Source organism: Salvelinus alpinus, chromosome 1 (genome assembly GCF_045679555.1).
Source record: "Salvelinus alpinus chromosome 1, SLU_Salpinus.1, whole genome shotgun sequence".
Lineage (NCBI taxonomy): Eukaryota > Metazoa > Chordata > Actinopteri > Salmoniformes > Salmonidae > Salvelinus > Salvelinus alpinus.
Genome location: NC_092086.1, coordinates 81,329,241 through 81,346,276, shown reverse-complemented (window position 1 = coordinate 81,346,276; position 17,036 = coordinate 81,329,241). Strand labels below are relative to the sequence as shown.

The 17,036-nt window shown below is 40.6% G+C and overlaps 1 protein-coding gene across 2 annotated transcripts; it reads right to left on the bottom strand.

The window, feature by feature from the left end:
• Window positions 1-4,090: 4,090 nt before the first annotated feature.
• Window positions 4,091-10,603, bottom strand: LOC139531482 (protein C-ets-2-like). Of its 2 annotated transcripts, none has more exons than XM_071327976.1 (10): window positions 10,387-10,603; window positions 9,482-9,551; window positions 7,962-8,082; window positions 7,132-7,251; window positions 6,583-6,783; window positions 6,287-6,361; window positions 5,892-6,095; window positions 5,416-5,685; window positions 5,137-5,255; window positions 4,091-4,966 (listed from the first exon to the last, which is right to left on the bottom strand). In XM_071327976.1, the coding sequence occupies exons 2-10, from the start codon at window positions 9,542-9,544 to the stop codon at window positions 4,751-4,753; spliced, it is 1,389 nt and encodes a 462-aa protein (XP_071184077.1). In that variant the 5' UTR covers window positions 9,545-9,551; window positions 10,387-10,603; the 3' UTR covers window positions 4,091-4,750. The 2 variants fall into 2 exon arrangements, with proteins under 2 accessions (XP_071184077.1, XP_071184069.1); XM_071327968.1 differs by having other exon boundaries at window positions 10,383-10,598.
• Between the last annotated feature and the right edge of the window lie 6,433 nt (window positions 10,604-17,036).

The window sequence follows — 17,036 nt, the reverse complement described above, 5'->3', positions numbered from 1 at the left end:
ATAATAGGCGGGAGAGTTTGGGAAAATGTTGAGAATAGTAATGTAATTCATGTGGCATGTATTCTGTTAACAAGACCAAAATCATAAGAGGTATGATAATTCAAGCCAATGTACATTTATTTACTGACCTTCACGATTGTTACCACTGTATGGTTTCTGAAATGGCCTTTAAATGTAACTTTATTTCTGAGTTTGTGAATGTATGAGAAGTGAGTCAAGGGCAATCTTAGTAGGCGCAAAACGTAGTGTACAGGCAATTTGGAGCTGGATCAACTATGTATGTATTAGGCAATGGCATTTGCATTTAGGGACATGCCTATAATGTTCATGAGATCACACTAACTTGTGGTTTGTGTATTCCAAAGTTGAGCAATATAGGTTATTAAATACTCACATAACTCATTGTTCTCATAGCATTGACAGTAAACCATGCCCATAAATGTGCACACACACACACACACACACACACACACACACACACACACACACACACACACACACACACACACACACACACACTTTATTGCAGAGGCTGTACTGTGGCCGATGTTGACACACACACACACACACTCACGTGCGCTTTATTGTGGAGGCAGATGTTGACAGTTAGCCTTTGAGTTGTGTAGGTGAATACCCATGACTAGGAATAGGCCTTGTGTAGGCACAGCTGTAAGAGGCTAGCTGGGCTGTGTGTGTAGAGTGTTAAACTGGTTGTGTACAGAGCTGGGACCTGGGGGCTGTCTAGACATGATATCAGATATGTGAGAGGTCTCCCTACATGCTCTCACAAGGAAAGAGGCACCACATCTCACTTGCATGTTCTCTCACTTACAGGATGGGGGGTAAGTGATGTGTGAAGATGTCAGGGAAGGTGGTAGAGTCTTTTCCAGAGTTTCTGATTGATTAATGAATGTAACTAGAGTTTCACATTATTATTTCACGTTTCGAATAGTGAAAATGGGAACTTCCCCTTCTTCAACCAAGTAGTGTACTAGCTACCTACAATTGTTTTTTTTAATACTTTGAGTAATTGCATTTTAATCTTTGAATATCTCATTCAAATGAAACTTCTGGACTTGAGCAGTGTTAGTATGCATACGTCTGTGTAATAAACTACCTTAGTAAATTAAATTGGAATTATCCATTTTACGTGGGAGTTTTTGCATGGAGCAATCTGCTCAGATATGATGTAAAACAGGGTAGTGTGCATTGACACTAAACAAAGACAAAACTTGTACTTTGGCAAGTTCACTAAACTTCACTTCATTTTTGGTCTGACAGATTGTTATCCTATGAGGCTTAAGAAAGTATTTATTTGAATCAACTCAAATACATTTTGGTACTTAACTAAGTGTTCTTTCAAAACTTGGCCAATATAATTATCTACTACCCACTATAATTAGATATCAACTGTCAATAAAAGGGTCATATAAAAATACAGCTTTTATTAAAATGTCATAAAGCCACAGAAAGACTGACAATGTAATTTAACTAAAGTAATTATGATTAATAAGTTACACGGGTATATGGTATGCCGATGACATGCACAGCTTAAGTTACAGCAAACTGCACACAGCATGTCGCACTGCCAATGATATATTCAGAGCTCAGATGTTGTAACAAGACCGAAACATTTTGTTTTACGATAAACCTGTTGCTTCACATGTCAGTTCAAAATGTTCTATATTGTTAATAATTCAACAACAGAATTCTTAAATTGATCTTAATTTTTCATTGTGTTATACAATATCAATCAATAGAAGAAGAGGTCGAAAATTATTCAGAGAACATATACACAACCCTTTTGTTTGAGAAATAACATTGCGCACATGCCAAAATTTACTCCATCTTTGTGTGTCCGTCATCAGTACAACAACTTGAAAAAGGCTGCCTTATTATCTTCAGTGAATATACAAGTACAGTAGTCCAATGTTGTTAAATATAAAAACAAAATACAAATATAGTTTAGAATAAACCATATACAGTGCCTTCAGAAAGTATTCACACCCCAGTGATTACAAGCATACCCATAATATGACGCAGCCACCACCATGCTTGAAAATATGGAGAGTGGTACTCAGTAATGTGTTGTTTTGGATTTGCCCCAAATATAACACGCTGTATCCAGGGCAAAAAGTTAATTGCTTTGCCACATTTTTTGCAGTATTACGTCAGTGCCTTGTTGCAAACAGGATGCATGTTTTGGGAATATTTGTATTCTGTACAGGCTTCCTTCTTTTTACTCTGTCAATTACGTTAGTATTGTGGAGTAACTACAATGTTGTTGATCCATCCTCCGTTTTCTCCTACCACAGCCATTAAACTCTGTAACTGTTTTAAAGTCACCATTGGCCTCATTGTGAAATTCCTAAGCAGTTTCCTTTTACTCCGGCAACTGAGTTAGGAAGGATGCCTGTATCTTTGTAGTGTCTGGGTGTATTGATACACCATCCAACATGTAATTAATAACTTCACCATGCTCTGCTTTTTTACCGATCTACAAATAGGTAAAGGTAGTCATTAAAAAATTGTGTTAAACACTATTATTGCACACAGAGTGAGTCCATGCAACTTATTATGTAAGAACATTTTTAATCCTAAACTTATTTAGACTTGTAATAACAAAGGGGTTGAATACTTATTGACTCAAGACATTTCAGCTTTTACATTGTTATTAATTTGTAAATGTTTTGAAAAAAAAAATCATTCCACTTTGACAATATTGGGTATTGGGTGTAGGCCAGTGACAAACAAATCTCAATTTAATCTATTTTAAATTCAGGCTGTAATAACAAAATGTGGAAAAAGTCAAGGGGTGTGAATACTTTGAAGGCAGTGTACATGTCGCGTTGGCCCCAGAAAAAGAAATAAACAATAATCGAGGCACAAACAGATCCCTTGATAGACCTGCTACAAAACATAATTACGATAGCTGCTACACCATTACATTCAACCTTATATGCATATTCATAGAATATATTTTTTTTATTTAACCTTTATTTAATTAGGCAAGTCAGTTAAGAACAAATTCTTATTTACAATGACGGCCTACCCCGGCCAAACCCAGATGACGCTGGGCCAATTGTGCGCCACCTTATGGGACTCCCAATCACGGCCGAATGTGATACAGCCTGGATTCAAACCAGGAACTGTAGTGACACCTCTTGCACTGAGATGCAGTGCCTTAGACCCGCTGCGCCATTCGGGAGCCCAAATAACAATTGTCCTTTTCGATAGAGTTAAAATGCAGTAGCCACAATGACTGGTATTCCAGTTGAGCTGCAAGCTGGTCAGCAGGACAATGCATTACGAAGCACAACAGTAAAGGCAATCTTAGCTATTCCATAAAATCAAGAATACATTCTCCATCGAAACTCCTATTTAAGGCCAGGCACCATTTTTCATCTACCTATCAATTTTGAGATTTGTTGCTATTTTGGTCCATGAATATTTTCAAAAAGTAAACATAAAATGTTAAAATCTTGATGAAAATGTATATTTTCTTTAGTTTCTCATCAACATTTTAATGAATTTCAACCACTTTAAAATGGACATACAGCAATCATTTCAAAGCTCACTACATTAAATTACACATGATTTAAAATCACATTTCATAGAGAATGTTACAAACTGGACTATATTTAGCTAGTAACTTACTCTGAAGAGATAGTGATTGTGTCTAAATAGGCATTTGGCATTTGGTAGTCTAAATTCAGTGTACTTGTCTTTAGCTGCCATTTCCCATAAATCAGACACTTCCCACACGCCAGCTTCAGAAGCATCTGCATTTACCACATTTTGTTTGGTTATCCTTAGATATATTCTCCAGACTTGCCCAGATGGAATTGTTGATATGTTGTCAATTTTGTATTTTCGATAAAAAATAAATCAGGAAAATGCGCCAAGTGGATGTCTTCAGTATTTTACACATAGAAAGATTTTTAAAAAGTATTTATCCACAACCTGCTCTGGACAAGTCCGGTACTGGAGTGTCTTAACAAAAGGAAAACAAAATATTTAAACTGACTTTATCCAGTGTCCAGAAAAATGAATTTGCGCGATATGGAAATATGAGATATTGAGATATTGCCTCGTTTGTATAGTTTATTAAAATATTTCGGAATAATTGTAATACAGAAAAGGATTACATGTGTCTACATTCAACTGGTAAAAGTTGATTGTGAAAATTACCCCATGAGGGTGTGGTGCCTAACCTTATGGTGCTGGAGCCGCCACCTCAAAAGCATTCTCATTTGGTAACCCCAAGATCATTCACAGTATGTTAAAATGTCCATTATTCAGACTCTGTAAACACCACACTTGCTGAGTATCAGGCTTGAATGAAAAAATCTGCTATGTTACATTGATCGCAATTATCATCTGTGCAATCGACAGCTTTCCACTTTGCAGATGGATACAGAGCTGATCCATTACAATTTGCACAACAACACTTTCACCCAGAGGGAACGCTTGATTTAAATACTGGCAACCCTCTCAACCAAAGCTTGCACAACAATGCACATTGATGGCACAAGAGCCAAGACAGGAGCGGCTGCTCCAAATTAGAGATGTTCGCTGCCTGTCCACCAGTGTAGCGACTGTCAGTGCACATCACTCAGTGCCACCTGTTTAATGACCAGAAATGACCTTCAGGTGGCCTGTACCATTAGCAACTTTTGCTAGGTTGGGGTAGTGAAGCCCCATTGACTCCATCTCCAACCCCTTCCCTTTCGATAAAACGGCAGTTGATTCAATCTTCGGTGTCAGGCTGGACCCCCAGCATGATGTGGAGCTCTTCGGCCGAGTAGCCCAGAAGGTTCTGCAGGTCGCAGACGAAGCGGTAGACGTAGCGTTTGCCCGAGGTCTTGTGGATTATGTTCTTGTCGTAATAGTATCGCAGGCCACGGCTCAGCTTCTCGTAATTCATCTTGGGTTTGTTCTTCCTGCGGCCCCAGCGTCTAGCCACCTGGGGGTAAGAGAGAATGATAAACACCAATGGAAAACAGAACCGTTTAATTCATATTGATGTCCTCTGATAGCTCTTGTGTTGAATACTTTTCTGGTCCTGTAAACCCTTGTGGCCATATCCTCCACAACCTGATATACACATATTGTATGAGGCCAATTGACACTCACCTCATCTGGGTCGGTGAGTTTGAACTCCCAGCCATCTCCGGTCCAGCTGATGATGGCCTGACAACTCTTATCAGTCAGGAGCTCCAGCAGGAACTGCCACAGCTGGATAGGACCACTTCCTGTTGAGAGGAAAAAGAGGAGTCAGAAGGCGATCAAAAGGCATTGTTTTCTTATACTCAGCTGCAGTGTACTGTTTTGAACTGGGGTTGACAGAAAGATGGATAGTATTTCATACAAGATGAGATGTGTTTGATTGTGTCACCGGGTTCATGAACTCACCAGTAAAGCCAGCCAGCACTGCAGCAGCTATGACAGGCTTTCCCAATTCCACAGGCTCGTTCCTCTCCTGGACGTAGTCCTTGAAGGACAGGCCCTGCTTCTCCAGACTCAGTGGGCTGCTGTTGTACTCGTCCTCAAAGCTGTCGTGGGACGGCACCCTCTGGTTGTCTGCCAGGGAGGATTGGCTGCCCCAGGAGTGCAGCATGGACTCTGGCCTCTCGATGCTATCCACACTCTCCAATGAACATAAACTCTGGTCCTGGGACAAGACTGTGGATAAACAAAAAAGAAGAATGTTTAGTTCACCTGAAACTGGATTAGGTTTAGGAACTATCACTGAAATCAAACATCTTTTGGGAATTGCATACGTGTTGCCTTGTTTTTTTGTTTTTTTCTCTAATGTGACTTTGATCGAAAATGAACACTAATTAACATTGATTAATAGCTTCTAGACAACAGTGGGTGTGCCTACTCACAGGCTTTGGAGAGCTGCCCTGAGCCTGGGTTGCTCCTGACGTAGCTGACGTTGACCGTGCTCAGCTGGGGCTTGGAGAACATGGAGAACTCCTGATCTGGAGACAGCAGGGCGGTCTTGTCTGAGGTCTCAAACAGCTCTCTCAGCAGACTGTCGCTGTTGTCAGGCACCTGCAGGGCACACTGGGTCTCCTCCAGACTGAAGCCTGCAGAAAGAAGAGAAGAACAAACAAACGCCCACTTAGCTCATCTCATCACATCTACCTCAGAGACATCTCTGGACAGCTTAAGGCTTCTGTTGTTCAAATGAAGCTGAAGCCAAACTGTTTTGTCTATCTGATGTTTAATTAGATTTGAAGCCTCTGGTGGTTAGTTTGTTTTTCTAATGGACACTCACCGCTAGAGCTCATCCAGTTAGTTACGGAGGGCACAACACTGCTGAGGCTTATGGATTCTTCTCTCTCTTGACACTCTGGAAGAAAACAATGGAAAACAAAAGTCAGGAACCATCAGAAATACTGTTATTTGATTTTAGCGTGTATCTTTTAGCCAAAGGGTACAGTAATTCCACAGGACAAAAAAAACATTTCCACCCTAATATAACATTTTGATAGGTGTCAGAAACCTACTCTTTCCGCCATCTGCCTTCCACACAAACACCATCTGACTAAAAAGTTCCAACGCCATTGTTACCTTTCATCATCTGGTCCAGGTGCTCCCACAGGATGTCGCCCACAAAGTCTGGAGCCAGGTCCAGGAAGCTCTCCTTACCCAGGTCATACAGCTCCTGGCCGTTCATGTCAAACTTAAAGAAATGGACGTTGGCCAAGCTGAACTCACTGGCCGCCCAGTGCAGCCACTGCATCACATGCTGCTTGGTCCACTTACGAGGGTCTGTGAAAGAGAGAAAGTAAAAAGATATATGGCTTAATATAATTTCAATTTACTAAAAATTTCAGGCACAATTCCATGGACACCTCACCAAAATACACCAGTCTTCATCTTGATTTGACTGAACTAGGCTTACTTTTTAATGATTAAAGAAAACTCGAAAATGAGCCCAAAATGTCTTTGACCTCCAATCCAAATTGGGTAGAAAATTAGCAGGAAATACAGCAAGGAAACAAGCACAAAGTTAACTTAATATCATCCCTGTAATTAAAAAAAAAATAGAATGGAAATTAAGAAAAAGGGAGGACAATAAGTGATAGAATGAGCAGGTGTCGAAGGTGACTGACTCACTGTTGGAGATGCCATAGCAGCGTTGGACCTTGGCGAAGCCACTGAAACTGTCCTTCAGGGCCTGACTCATCACTGCCTTACTGCACGGGGTCAACAGGGGAACAGAGCAGGGGCCCATGTCTGGAGAGAAAAAACAAATGTTTGCTTACTCTATGAATCAACCTTTCTAGACCTTTCTTATGTAATAACATTGCTTTAACAGTGTCATAACATAGTTTAATGTTTCCACAGCACCCCTCTCCCGCACCCCTCCTCAACCCAACCCCCCCAAAATAATAAATAATAATAAAAAAAACTTTTGAGAACTAACACTCACACTTGACTTTGCTACTTTATTGAGGAAAAATATATTTACTATGACTGTGATATGTGGTTTTTCCACCTAGCTATCTTAAGATCAATGTACTAACTGTAAGTCGTTCTGGATAAGAGTGTCTGCTAAATGCCCAAAAATAAATGTTAAAACATATATATTTAAATAGGGTTCAGGCAGACTAAAATGGCTAACTGCCATGGACCTGGATGGGAGTTTCACTTACAACGTTTGGGTTCTGGATAATTGTTAATCTCAAACTATGTAACCACAAATCAACACTTGTTTTTCTGTTAATCATTAATTAAAAATCATTTGTATGCCAGCAATCAGTTGATCTACATGGTTGACTTTGTGACATAATGTCTGGCGAATAACTGACTAATAGAGTTATGAAGAGTTTGGTCTGACTTTGGGCTAGGGTGATTAGTTGGTATAGGTGTTATGAAAGTGACTGGTGTAAAGTAGGGCGCTAGAGTGATGTGGCACTCGTTGGTAGGGTGTGGTGGTGGCATACCGTGTGAGAAACAGTTGAGGCCAGAGGGCACCTCCTGAAGAGACTGGTCATCGTCTGAGGGGAGGAGGTATCCAGAGAACAGAGACATGGGATCTTCAAACAGGTCAAAGGCTGCCTGCCGCTGTAGAGGACAAACACATAGGAAAACAACACACTGTTAGTTAATAAAAAAAGACACAAATTGTTTTCTTTGGCCTGATAATTTGAGAAAGCCCCGTACTACTGTATGTCTACATAATTGGATAAATTAGGTGAGACAAGTATAGCCCTGTCCTGATGAACAACAGCTGATCACCCATAGATACTGTGAATCATTTAGGAAAAACTTAATTCACTTCTTATAGTCTTATAAGATAACAGGGCAGGCAAAAGCAAAGAGAGAAAAAATACTTTATGTGGGCACTCCCTTTCAGCAGAACCAATCTGTCATCATTAGTCAAACACATCAGGTCTTTCATATTCTCCCAGCCAGGCTGGCTGTGAACCACTGGGAGAGGACGACCATATATGGTGTTCCTGTTCCGTAGCGTAGCAGATCTGGAAACTTCCCTTGAGGCAGCTGGCATCCGTTCAGCTCTGAGCAGTTCAGCTCTGAGGGTTCACACAAACAGCGTGGGCGGCTGCTTTGTGAGAAGAAAACAAACTCCACCCACTCCTCCCCCCTTCTTCAAATCAGGTTAGGGAAACCAGACTCTTCTTCACAATTTGATTAGCTAAGATGGAGCCCTTTTGAGACGAGCTCACTGTTTGAATCTACACTGTACCCATCTCAGCATTAGCCCTTTACAGATGCAGATGAGACTTCTAATGACGTTATACTACCAAGCCGCACATGAAACGTTAACAAATCACTAGGACATTGATAGTAGTGATGTACGCTAAAGTGGCATAGGTGCGCCTGTAAGTCTAATACTGTAAGGCACTTATGATTTTTTATTTAAAAAAATTGAGGGCTAACTCCCCACACTCGAGATGGAGAAACAAACACCATCTCCTTTGATCCATAAAGTGTTTAATGATTCGTCTATTCGTCCTTAGAAAAGGTAGGCTGGCACAAACAGGGCCCTCAAGGTCCTGAGAGCCCTAGTTGCCAAGGGGACGATTTTACTTTAGTGGCAGTAGAGAAGGTGGAAAAGACAGAGCCTCTCCTGCATCAGCTCCCCAATTATCCTCACGTTTAACATGTTTGGCTTTATCCTCTTTCCTTTCATCTCTTCGCTTATGGAGAAGGAAAATAGCAGCCACGAGTGTGCTGCAACACATGCAGGATTTGAAAATAAATCTCTGCTGACATTTGATCTTTGGAAATGTGCGTTCTTAACTAAGTAGCCTTGAGTAAAGGGTGGTCCAACTCCAGTCCTGGAGAGCAATTTGGTGTGCAGGCATTTGATCCAGCCTTGCATTATCAGTTGTGATACAGTAGTCCTATATGTACTATACACCACCATCTCCAGCATTACAATGTATGCAATTGTCCTACTCATCTACTGTATTAGTGGCACAGCCTTGTGAAGTCTCACCTTGAGGCTGGAGCGGTAGCAAGTCGACAGGGGGGCCACTTGGTCCATGCTGAGGTCACACATCAGAAATCTATAGGTCAATTCAACAGAAAAACTTTATGAGCAACACTAATACACATAAGTAATGATATCACACTGGATGGAAATTAGTATCATATCTTTCTCTGATGGTTGTAATACATTTTACTACAATGATATTTAATTCTATACAGCCTATAGATGAACTGTTCTCCTAAATAGTAACAACTGCAACAACTACATATTATATTACAATGTCTTATTATATACTGAGCACATAATGGTTTAATAGAGCCTGAATTGTTAGACTATTAAATGATAATACATAATATGCATAAAGCCTGCACATTGAATTCAATAGTCTAATGGACATTGACACACTTATTCAAAGCAACCTGAACATATTGATATGGCTAGCTTGGGGAATTACTTACAGATGTAAAAACAAATATCTACAATTTCACACACCATCATTTCCATGACATCACAAATTGCTGAGACAGAAAAAGCGCATAATTCTCTCATCGGTCAAAAATGTAATGGTTCTCCGAAATGACTCGGCCCCTCGTCATAGGGCACCGTGGTTCCTCATATTAGATTAGCGGCCGCAAATTCAATAGTGTTTCCATTGACATATTCAATAATTCGTAAAGATTAATATCAGTGTTAAATTAATAATTACCTCAACATAAACCATGGAATGGATTTATCTTTGCGAATTCCACCCCCAAAAATGTTTTCGCAAATGTTATGCAGAACAAAAACAAACTATTAAGGAAAGCGGTATTAAGGAAAGCAGTATTGAGTCAAATGCCACATTGACAGATTGTCTGGGAATATATCAAAGAACTGGAGAAGAGAAACAAATAAGGGAACAACCTACCTACCTGTTGAATTGATCGGCGGCTTCTTAAAACAGCAACAGTGTAAATTACAATCCTTTTCGATATGGAAAAATGATCCTATTCAATATTGTATGTTCACAAGCCTTTTGTAGTCTACTTTCCAGATACAGTGGCCAGTGTAAAATGCAATCAAAACAATGCAGTCTTGTTTGTTCGTGTGTGTGTGTGTGACGAGTGTATCCAGTCAACGAGGAAGTGCAGCTCTTTTTGCTGTTGCTCATAGCGCGCTGTGTTGCTCATTCAGTGGGAGGAGCGAGCAGTAAACAAATGGCCAGTAGCAGTGCGTGGATAAAATCTCTCAAGCCAAGCCAGGGGGGAAATACTCAGGGGCGAAAATCTGATATCAACCTTGGAGGGGACAATTACATTAAATTTTCTCAAGAGCAATTCCTGAGGGGGACATCAAAAGTAGTGCTATAACACATAGCCTACGTTGTAATATGTTAAATGTATATTGAGGAACCATAATCACTACTACTGGATAATTGATAGGTACAGTAGTTAACTGAAGGGTTTTCCCAACTTGTTCAAATGTTTAAATCATTATAATACTACTACTAATAATAGTTATAGCAGTGCTCCTTACCAGTCCAGTATGTATGCAGGTATTCGTACTTACAAACAGCAATATCAAGAAAGGCCAGTAGGTGACAATGGTACTGTACACTGTATGGGTGTAGTTTTCATAAATACAATGAACATGGTGCGATCACATCTAAAAGAATCTCCATTGAGAACCATCACAAAGTTGGTCTCCGTATTGAATTGACCTTTTAATTAGACTTTTTCTGATACATTTATATAGTCATTAAATATCTGCCACTGGCCTAAGTCTACTACAATAGCTTTACAATAACAAAAAGCTTAAAATAAGTACAGTTCTAAAAGCAAAATAACTACTTCAATGAAAAACCCAAATAATCAAACAAAATATCCTTCAGTGTCTCAACTCTTCAAACAGCAGCTATGGACAAGTATGTCGCACAAAGTATGCAATTTTAAATAAAATAACAGGAAATAAATAATTTGTAAGTGTACTGTCATGTACTAAAAACTACTAAACAAAAGAACAAATACCAATTACACCAGGGGTTCTCAAACAGGGGTCCATGGACTAATTGGGTTTCCAGTAAGTTTACATATAATATAGAGTGGAGGTCCCTGAGGACCACTCAAAACCTTGCCTGCCTTGCCTCAAAATATGCAGGGGTTCCAGTACCCAAAAAGGTTGAGAACCACTGCTATACACACTACTGAACAAAAGAACCGAACATATGTTTGCGGGTTTCAATGGATCCAACAAAATGCTGGCAGATATTTTCCCTCTTGAGACTGTCCAGCCTGTCTTTATGTACATTACAGACAACTACGCAGTTCAGTCTCTCTTGGTCCATGCTAGCCCGTAGCCAAGTCTTTAACCTGCGGAGTGCATTGAAACTCCTCTCAGCCTCACATGAAGACACTGGCACCACAAACAAAATTCTGATCAGCACCTCAACTTGGTCAACCAACCCCTGCACCTCCACTGGAAGCCTCCTGAGGACCTCTGCTGCCTCTCCACTGCTGCTACAGGGGTATTTGTTGTGAAAGATTCTCTTTCAGTGCAGATCCCTCTCTATGTTCACCTCTGGGTACTGATCTAGAGACTCATCCAACTCCCCCGTGAGAAGCGCTCTTTCCAACTTTTGCAGGACGTTTAGACTATCCTGGTCAAAACGGTCGCCAAACTGAACCTCTACACCATCCAACACTTAAAATAATTCTGCCCTATAGTGATCCACTGATTTGCCAGCAAATTGTCTTGAGTGTGACTCAATGGATTCAATGGAGTCAATCAATGTTGTTGCTTTCTCATACAGTGCAAGGTAGCTTTCGTCATTTCTCTTGCCCCTAAGAGATGACCGCACACACTCGACTGCAGCCTGCATACCAGAGACAGTCTGAGTTTTCTTCTGCAGTGAAATGTTTAGACATTCAAGCTCTCCAAGAACAGCAGAGGCAAGTGTGAGGCCCAGCACAGCCTTGCCTTTGCTGAAGTGCTCGATTAGCAGCACACACACACATTTACACAACATATGCTGCAACCTTTTGTACTTTTAATATAGTTTGTTTCATATTGGCTTCCAACAATAGCTGAATTTGTAAAACTAGCGAGCACAAATTCCGTTTCTGTGGTGTTTGCTATAATCTTTGCTACCTGGTTAAATAAAGGTAAAATAAAATTTAAAAAAAGTTCACTAGCGACAATTTAGCTTTTGAAATGAGACCATTAAATATAGTGTTCAGTTTGGACTTCAGTTTATCGCTAACCTTATCACAGGGACTTTGAAGCACTACAGCTGCATGCTGATCTTGGAATAAACTGACGATAGCAAAGATTCCATCTTTGACGAAGCCACATAAATGGAATAGGTACTAGCTAGCTTGATAGTTAATGTTTGCTTTAGTTTGCGCGCTCGCTCTGCAAATTCAGCTATAGTGTGTGTGAATCCTGCCAACATAAAACATCGCTATGCTGCGATTGACTGGATTAACCTCACGTTAATTACGTGCATTGAGTGCCTTTCGGACAGTAAATACGAACCCTCTATTACCTTGCCAGCTAAAAAACTGGCAGTGGATCAAACCATTGTGAGGCAAAGGGCGGGGGGGGTCGCAATCTTTTGAAACTTAAAAACGCGCTATTAAGTGTCTATAATCAGCACAAGTGCTTTCATTGCGTATTATTAATATTATTGAAATTACATAGTTATGTTTACAGTGATAGATTGGGGGGGACAAATCATATTTTTCCCAGGATGGGGGGGTCGTGTCCCCCCCGTCCCCCCTGGGATTTCCGCCTATGGAAATACTTATAACAAACTGTGTTGTGATAATTGCGTTGTTTGCTATAAAATGTTTCATATGCCTTGCCACCGTGATATATGGGCCTAAGGCCAAAACAATAAGAAGACACAGTGGCAGAATACATTCAACCACACCTTTGTTTCATCACAAAACCGAAGAGTCCACAGAGCAAATTGCATGTTACAAACAGGTAGATGACCTAACATGGTCAATCAAGTTAATGTTAAGGACAGTTTTGGACTAATAAACAACTATTGATTTATAAAACCAGAGAGTTACTGCAAATCCCAAAGAAAACATGAGCTGCATCCACTATTCCAGCACCATTTCAACTTCCAACATTTGAATATCACCAAATCACCTATGCTTAGTGTAACAGTATAACTTTAGTACGTCCCCTCGCCCCGACCCGGGCGCGAACCAGGGACCCTCTGCACACATCGACAACAGTCACCCACGAAGCGTCGTTACCCATCGCTCCACAAAAGCCGCGGCCCTTGCAGAGCAAGGGGAAACCCTACTTAAGTCTCAGAGCAAGTGACGTAACTGATTGAAACGCTACTAGCGCGTACCCGCTAACTAGCTAGCCATTTCACATCCGTTACATTAGTCTAATACAGTGACAACTAAAAGTTTCCAAAAACAACTTAGTCCAATCAACATAAGCTAGATATTATGTGGCTGTCCATGGTTCTGATTTCTGTATGTGTGTGTGTGTGTGTGTGTGTGTGTGTGTGTGTGTGTGTGTGTGTGTGTGTGTGTGTGTGTGTGTGTGTGTGTGTGTGTGTGTGTGTGTGTGTGTGTGTGTGTGTGTGTGTGTGTGCGTGCGTGCGTTCGTGCAAGTAGAAAATACAGTTGAAGTCGGAAGTTTACATACACAATGCCTGACATTTAATCCTAGTAAACATTCTCTGTCTAAGGTCAGTTAGGATCACCACTTTCTTTTAAGAATGTGAAATGTCAGAATAATAGTAGGGAGAATGATTTATTTCAGCTTTTATTTCTTTCATCACATTCCCAGTGGGTCAGAAGTTTACATACACTCAATTAGTATTTGGTAGCATTGCCTTTAAATTGTTTAACTTGGGTCAAACGTTTCTGATAGCCTTCCACAAGCCTCCCACAATAAGTTGGGTGAATTTTGGCCCATTCCTCCTGACAGAACTGGTGTAACTCAGTCAAGTTTGTAGGCCTCCTTGCTCGCACACGCTTTTTCAGTTCTGCCCACAAATTTTCTATGGGATTGAGGTCAAGGCTTTGTGATGGCCACTCCAATTGTCACGACTTCCCCCGAAGTCGGTTCCTCTCCTTGTTCGGGCGGCGTTCGGCGGTCGACGTCACCGGTCTTCTAGCCATCGCCGATCCACCTTTCATTTTCCATTTGTTTTGTCTTGTTTTCCCACACACCTGGTTTACATTTCCCTCATTACTTGTCGTGTATTTAACCCTCTGTTCCCCCCATGTCTGTGTGTGAAATTGTTTGTTGTAAGTGTGTGTGTGACGTCCAAATTTAGTAGCTCTACTCTCATTCCTAACGATTTGTTGACTTTTTTTGCATTTAGCTTGCAAAACAGCCGTCTCGACATCATGGATGAGATCAGTGGATCATCAGAAATCCGTATAGATGGATCGCTAGATAGATATCTACGTAGTCAGTTTGCAACAAATATATATTTTGTTTTAAATAAAAAAGCTAATCTGAATGCGATGCTCACGAGTTCTGTTCACAAAACGATCAGCTATCAAGCTAGCTTGGTTAGCTAATGTTAACTAGCTTTGTTTAGCTAGCTACAAATAGCTATGGGTAATGGCACATATTTAAGGTGGTAAACACGGTAAACAGTGTTAGTGTCACGCCCTGACCTTAGAGAGCCTTTTTATGTCTCTATTTGGTTTGGTCAGGGTGTGATTTGGGTGGGCATTCTATGTTCTTTATTTCCAGGTTTTGTGTTTCTATGTTTTGGCCGGGTATGGTTCTCAATCAGGGACAGCTGTCTATCGTTGTCTCTGATTGGGAATCATACTTAGGCAGCCTGTTTTGCCACCGTAGGTTGTGGGATGTTGTTTTTTGTTAGCTCTACGTAGCCTACGGAACGTGACGTTTGTTGTTCTTTTGTTGTTTTGTTTGGAGTTTGGATTTAATAAAGAATCGTGAACATGTACTACGCTGCACCTTGGTCCACTTCTTCCGACGAGCGTTACAGTTAGAAAGGGTTTTATATTATATATACCTCCTTCATTGTCCATACATTCACACAAACACACACACACACACACACACACACACACACACACACACACACACACACACACACACACACACACACACACACACACACACACACACACACACACACACACACACACACACACACACACACACACACACACACCAAATGATTGGGATAACCTGGTTTGGTTATGTAGGTGTATTCGCTCAACTGTCTGTCATTGTAAATTATACAAAAGGTGGGTCTAATCCTTAATGCTGATTTGTTAAAACTGCATTCCAGCCGGTGTCTATTCCACAAGTTACCGCTGGCTAAATCTATGATGTTAAAATGCCTATTTACTCTGTTCCATCTGACTGCGCAATCCACTATCTCATTAGCCCAGCCAGGCAATTTATAAACTTGATCTCCACCATAAAAAGCATCGAGACATTATCTCACATTTCTTTTAGACTAACATGTAGTTTTCAACAGCGGAGCTTTGTATAAACCTTGCTGTCTGTCTCTCTGACATTTACAACATTGTTTCAATATTCAAAAGGTAAAAAAGGTCAAACAAAACAAAGTGCAGCTAGTTTGCAGTCTTTCCAGCTTCAGTTTGAAGTGATTGTGTTAGCTGTGTTGTTGGCTAGCTCCACTTAACAACAGTGTCCTGACGATTGAGCACATTTTCTATGCCAGGCGAAATCACACTTCATTAGCTCATTGTTATGAATGTGTCCAAATAAATGTCACTAGAAAACAGCTTAAACAAATGCAAATGCTGCTACTGTTGTTATTCTGGCTGCACTGTTGGATGTGACTGTAAGTTAGCCGTAGTTGGCTAGCTAGCAATCAAGGGATAAGAACATTGCCAGCCGGTATGGCAATGGAACATTTAGAACGAACGACTGGGTCGCGTCCATAGATACAGAACAGAAAAACTGAACGACTGGGTCGCGTCTCTAGCAACCGTACCGATAGAACAAACAACCAGCCGGCTTGGGTAGCAACCCTAGATTTGTGTCGGGACTATATCTTGTGGAAGGATGAAATAGTATGAATAAATTCATAAAAATAACGTTTTTAATGAAAATATGTCAATCATTGTTTGAGTATGTTGGTAACCCGTTGTATAAAAGTTATAATGCCCTCAAAGCCAGTGTTAAGAGGATATATTGGCACGGTTTGCCAGCCCTCAACTTCCTCTCAGGCCAAACCACACCCGTGCCAATATATCGTCCAAACACCGGCTTCTTGGACATTAACACTTAAGCGTGTGTGTGTGTGCTCGGGCTGTGTTCAGTAGAGAACAACATTGTTGAAAGTTCAGATAGAAATTAATTGTCTAGATATGATCTTTTGTGTCTCTCTGCCAAGTAGGTCTAGCAATTAATCATATCATCTCTATTCATTACATAGGGACTACTAGTATCTTCAATGTGTATAGTGTCATCCACCTGAACTCAACTCTGTTGATGCTGTGCTGTATTGAAGGTCTATGTTGAAGCTGGGTTGTGTTCATTAAACAAGCGAGTTCCGATAGTATTATACTTCCTGCTTCACTGTGTTTTC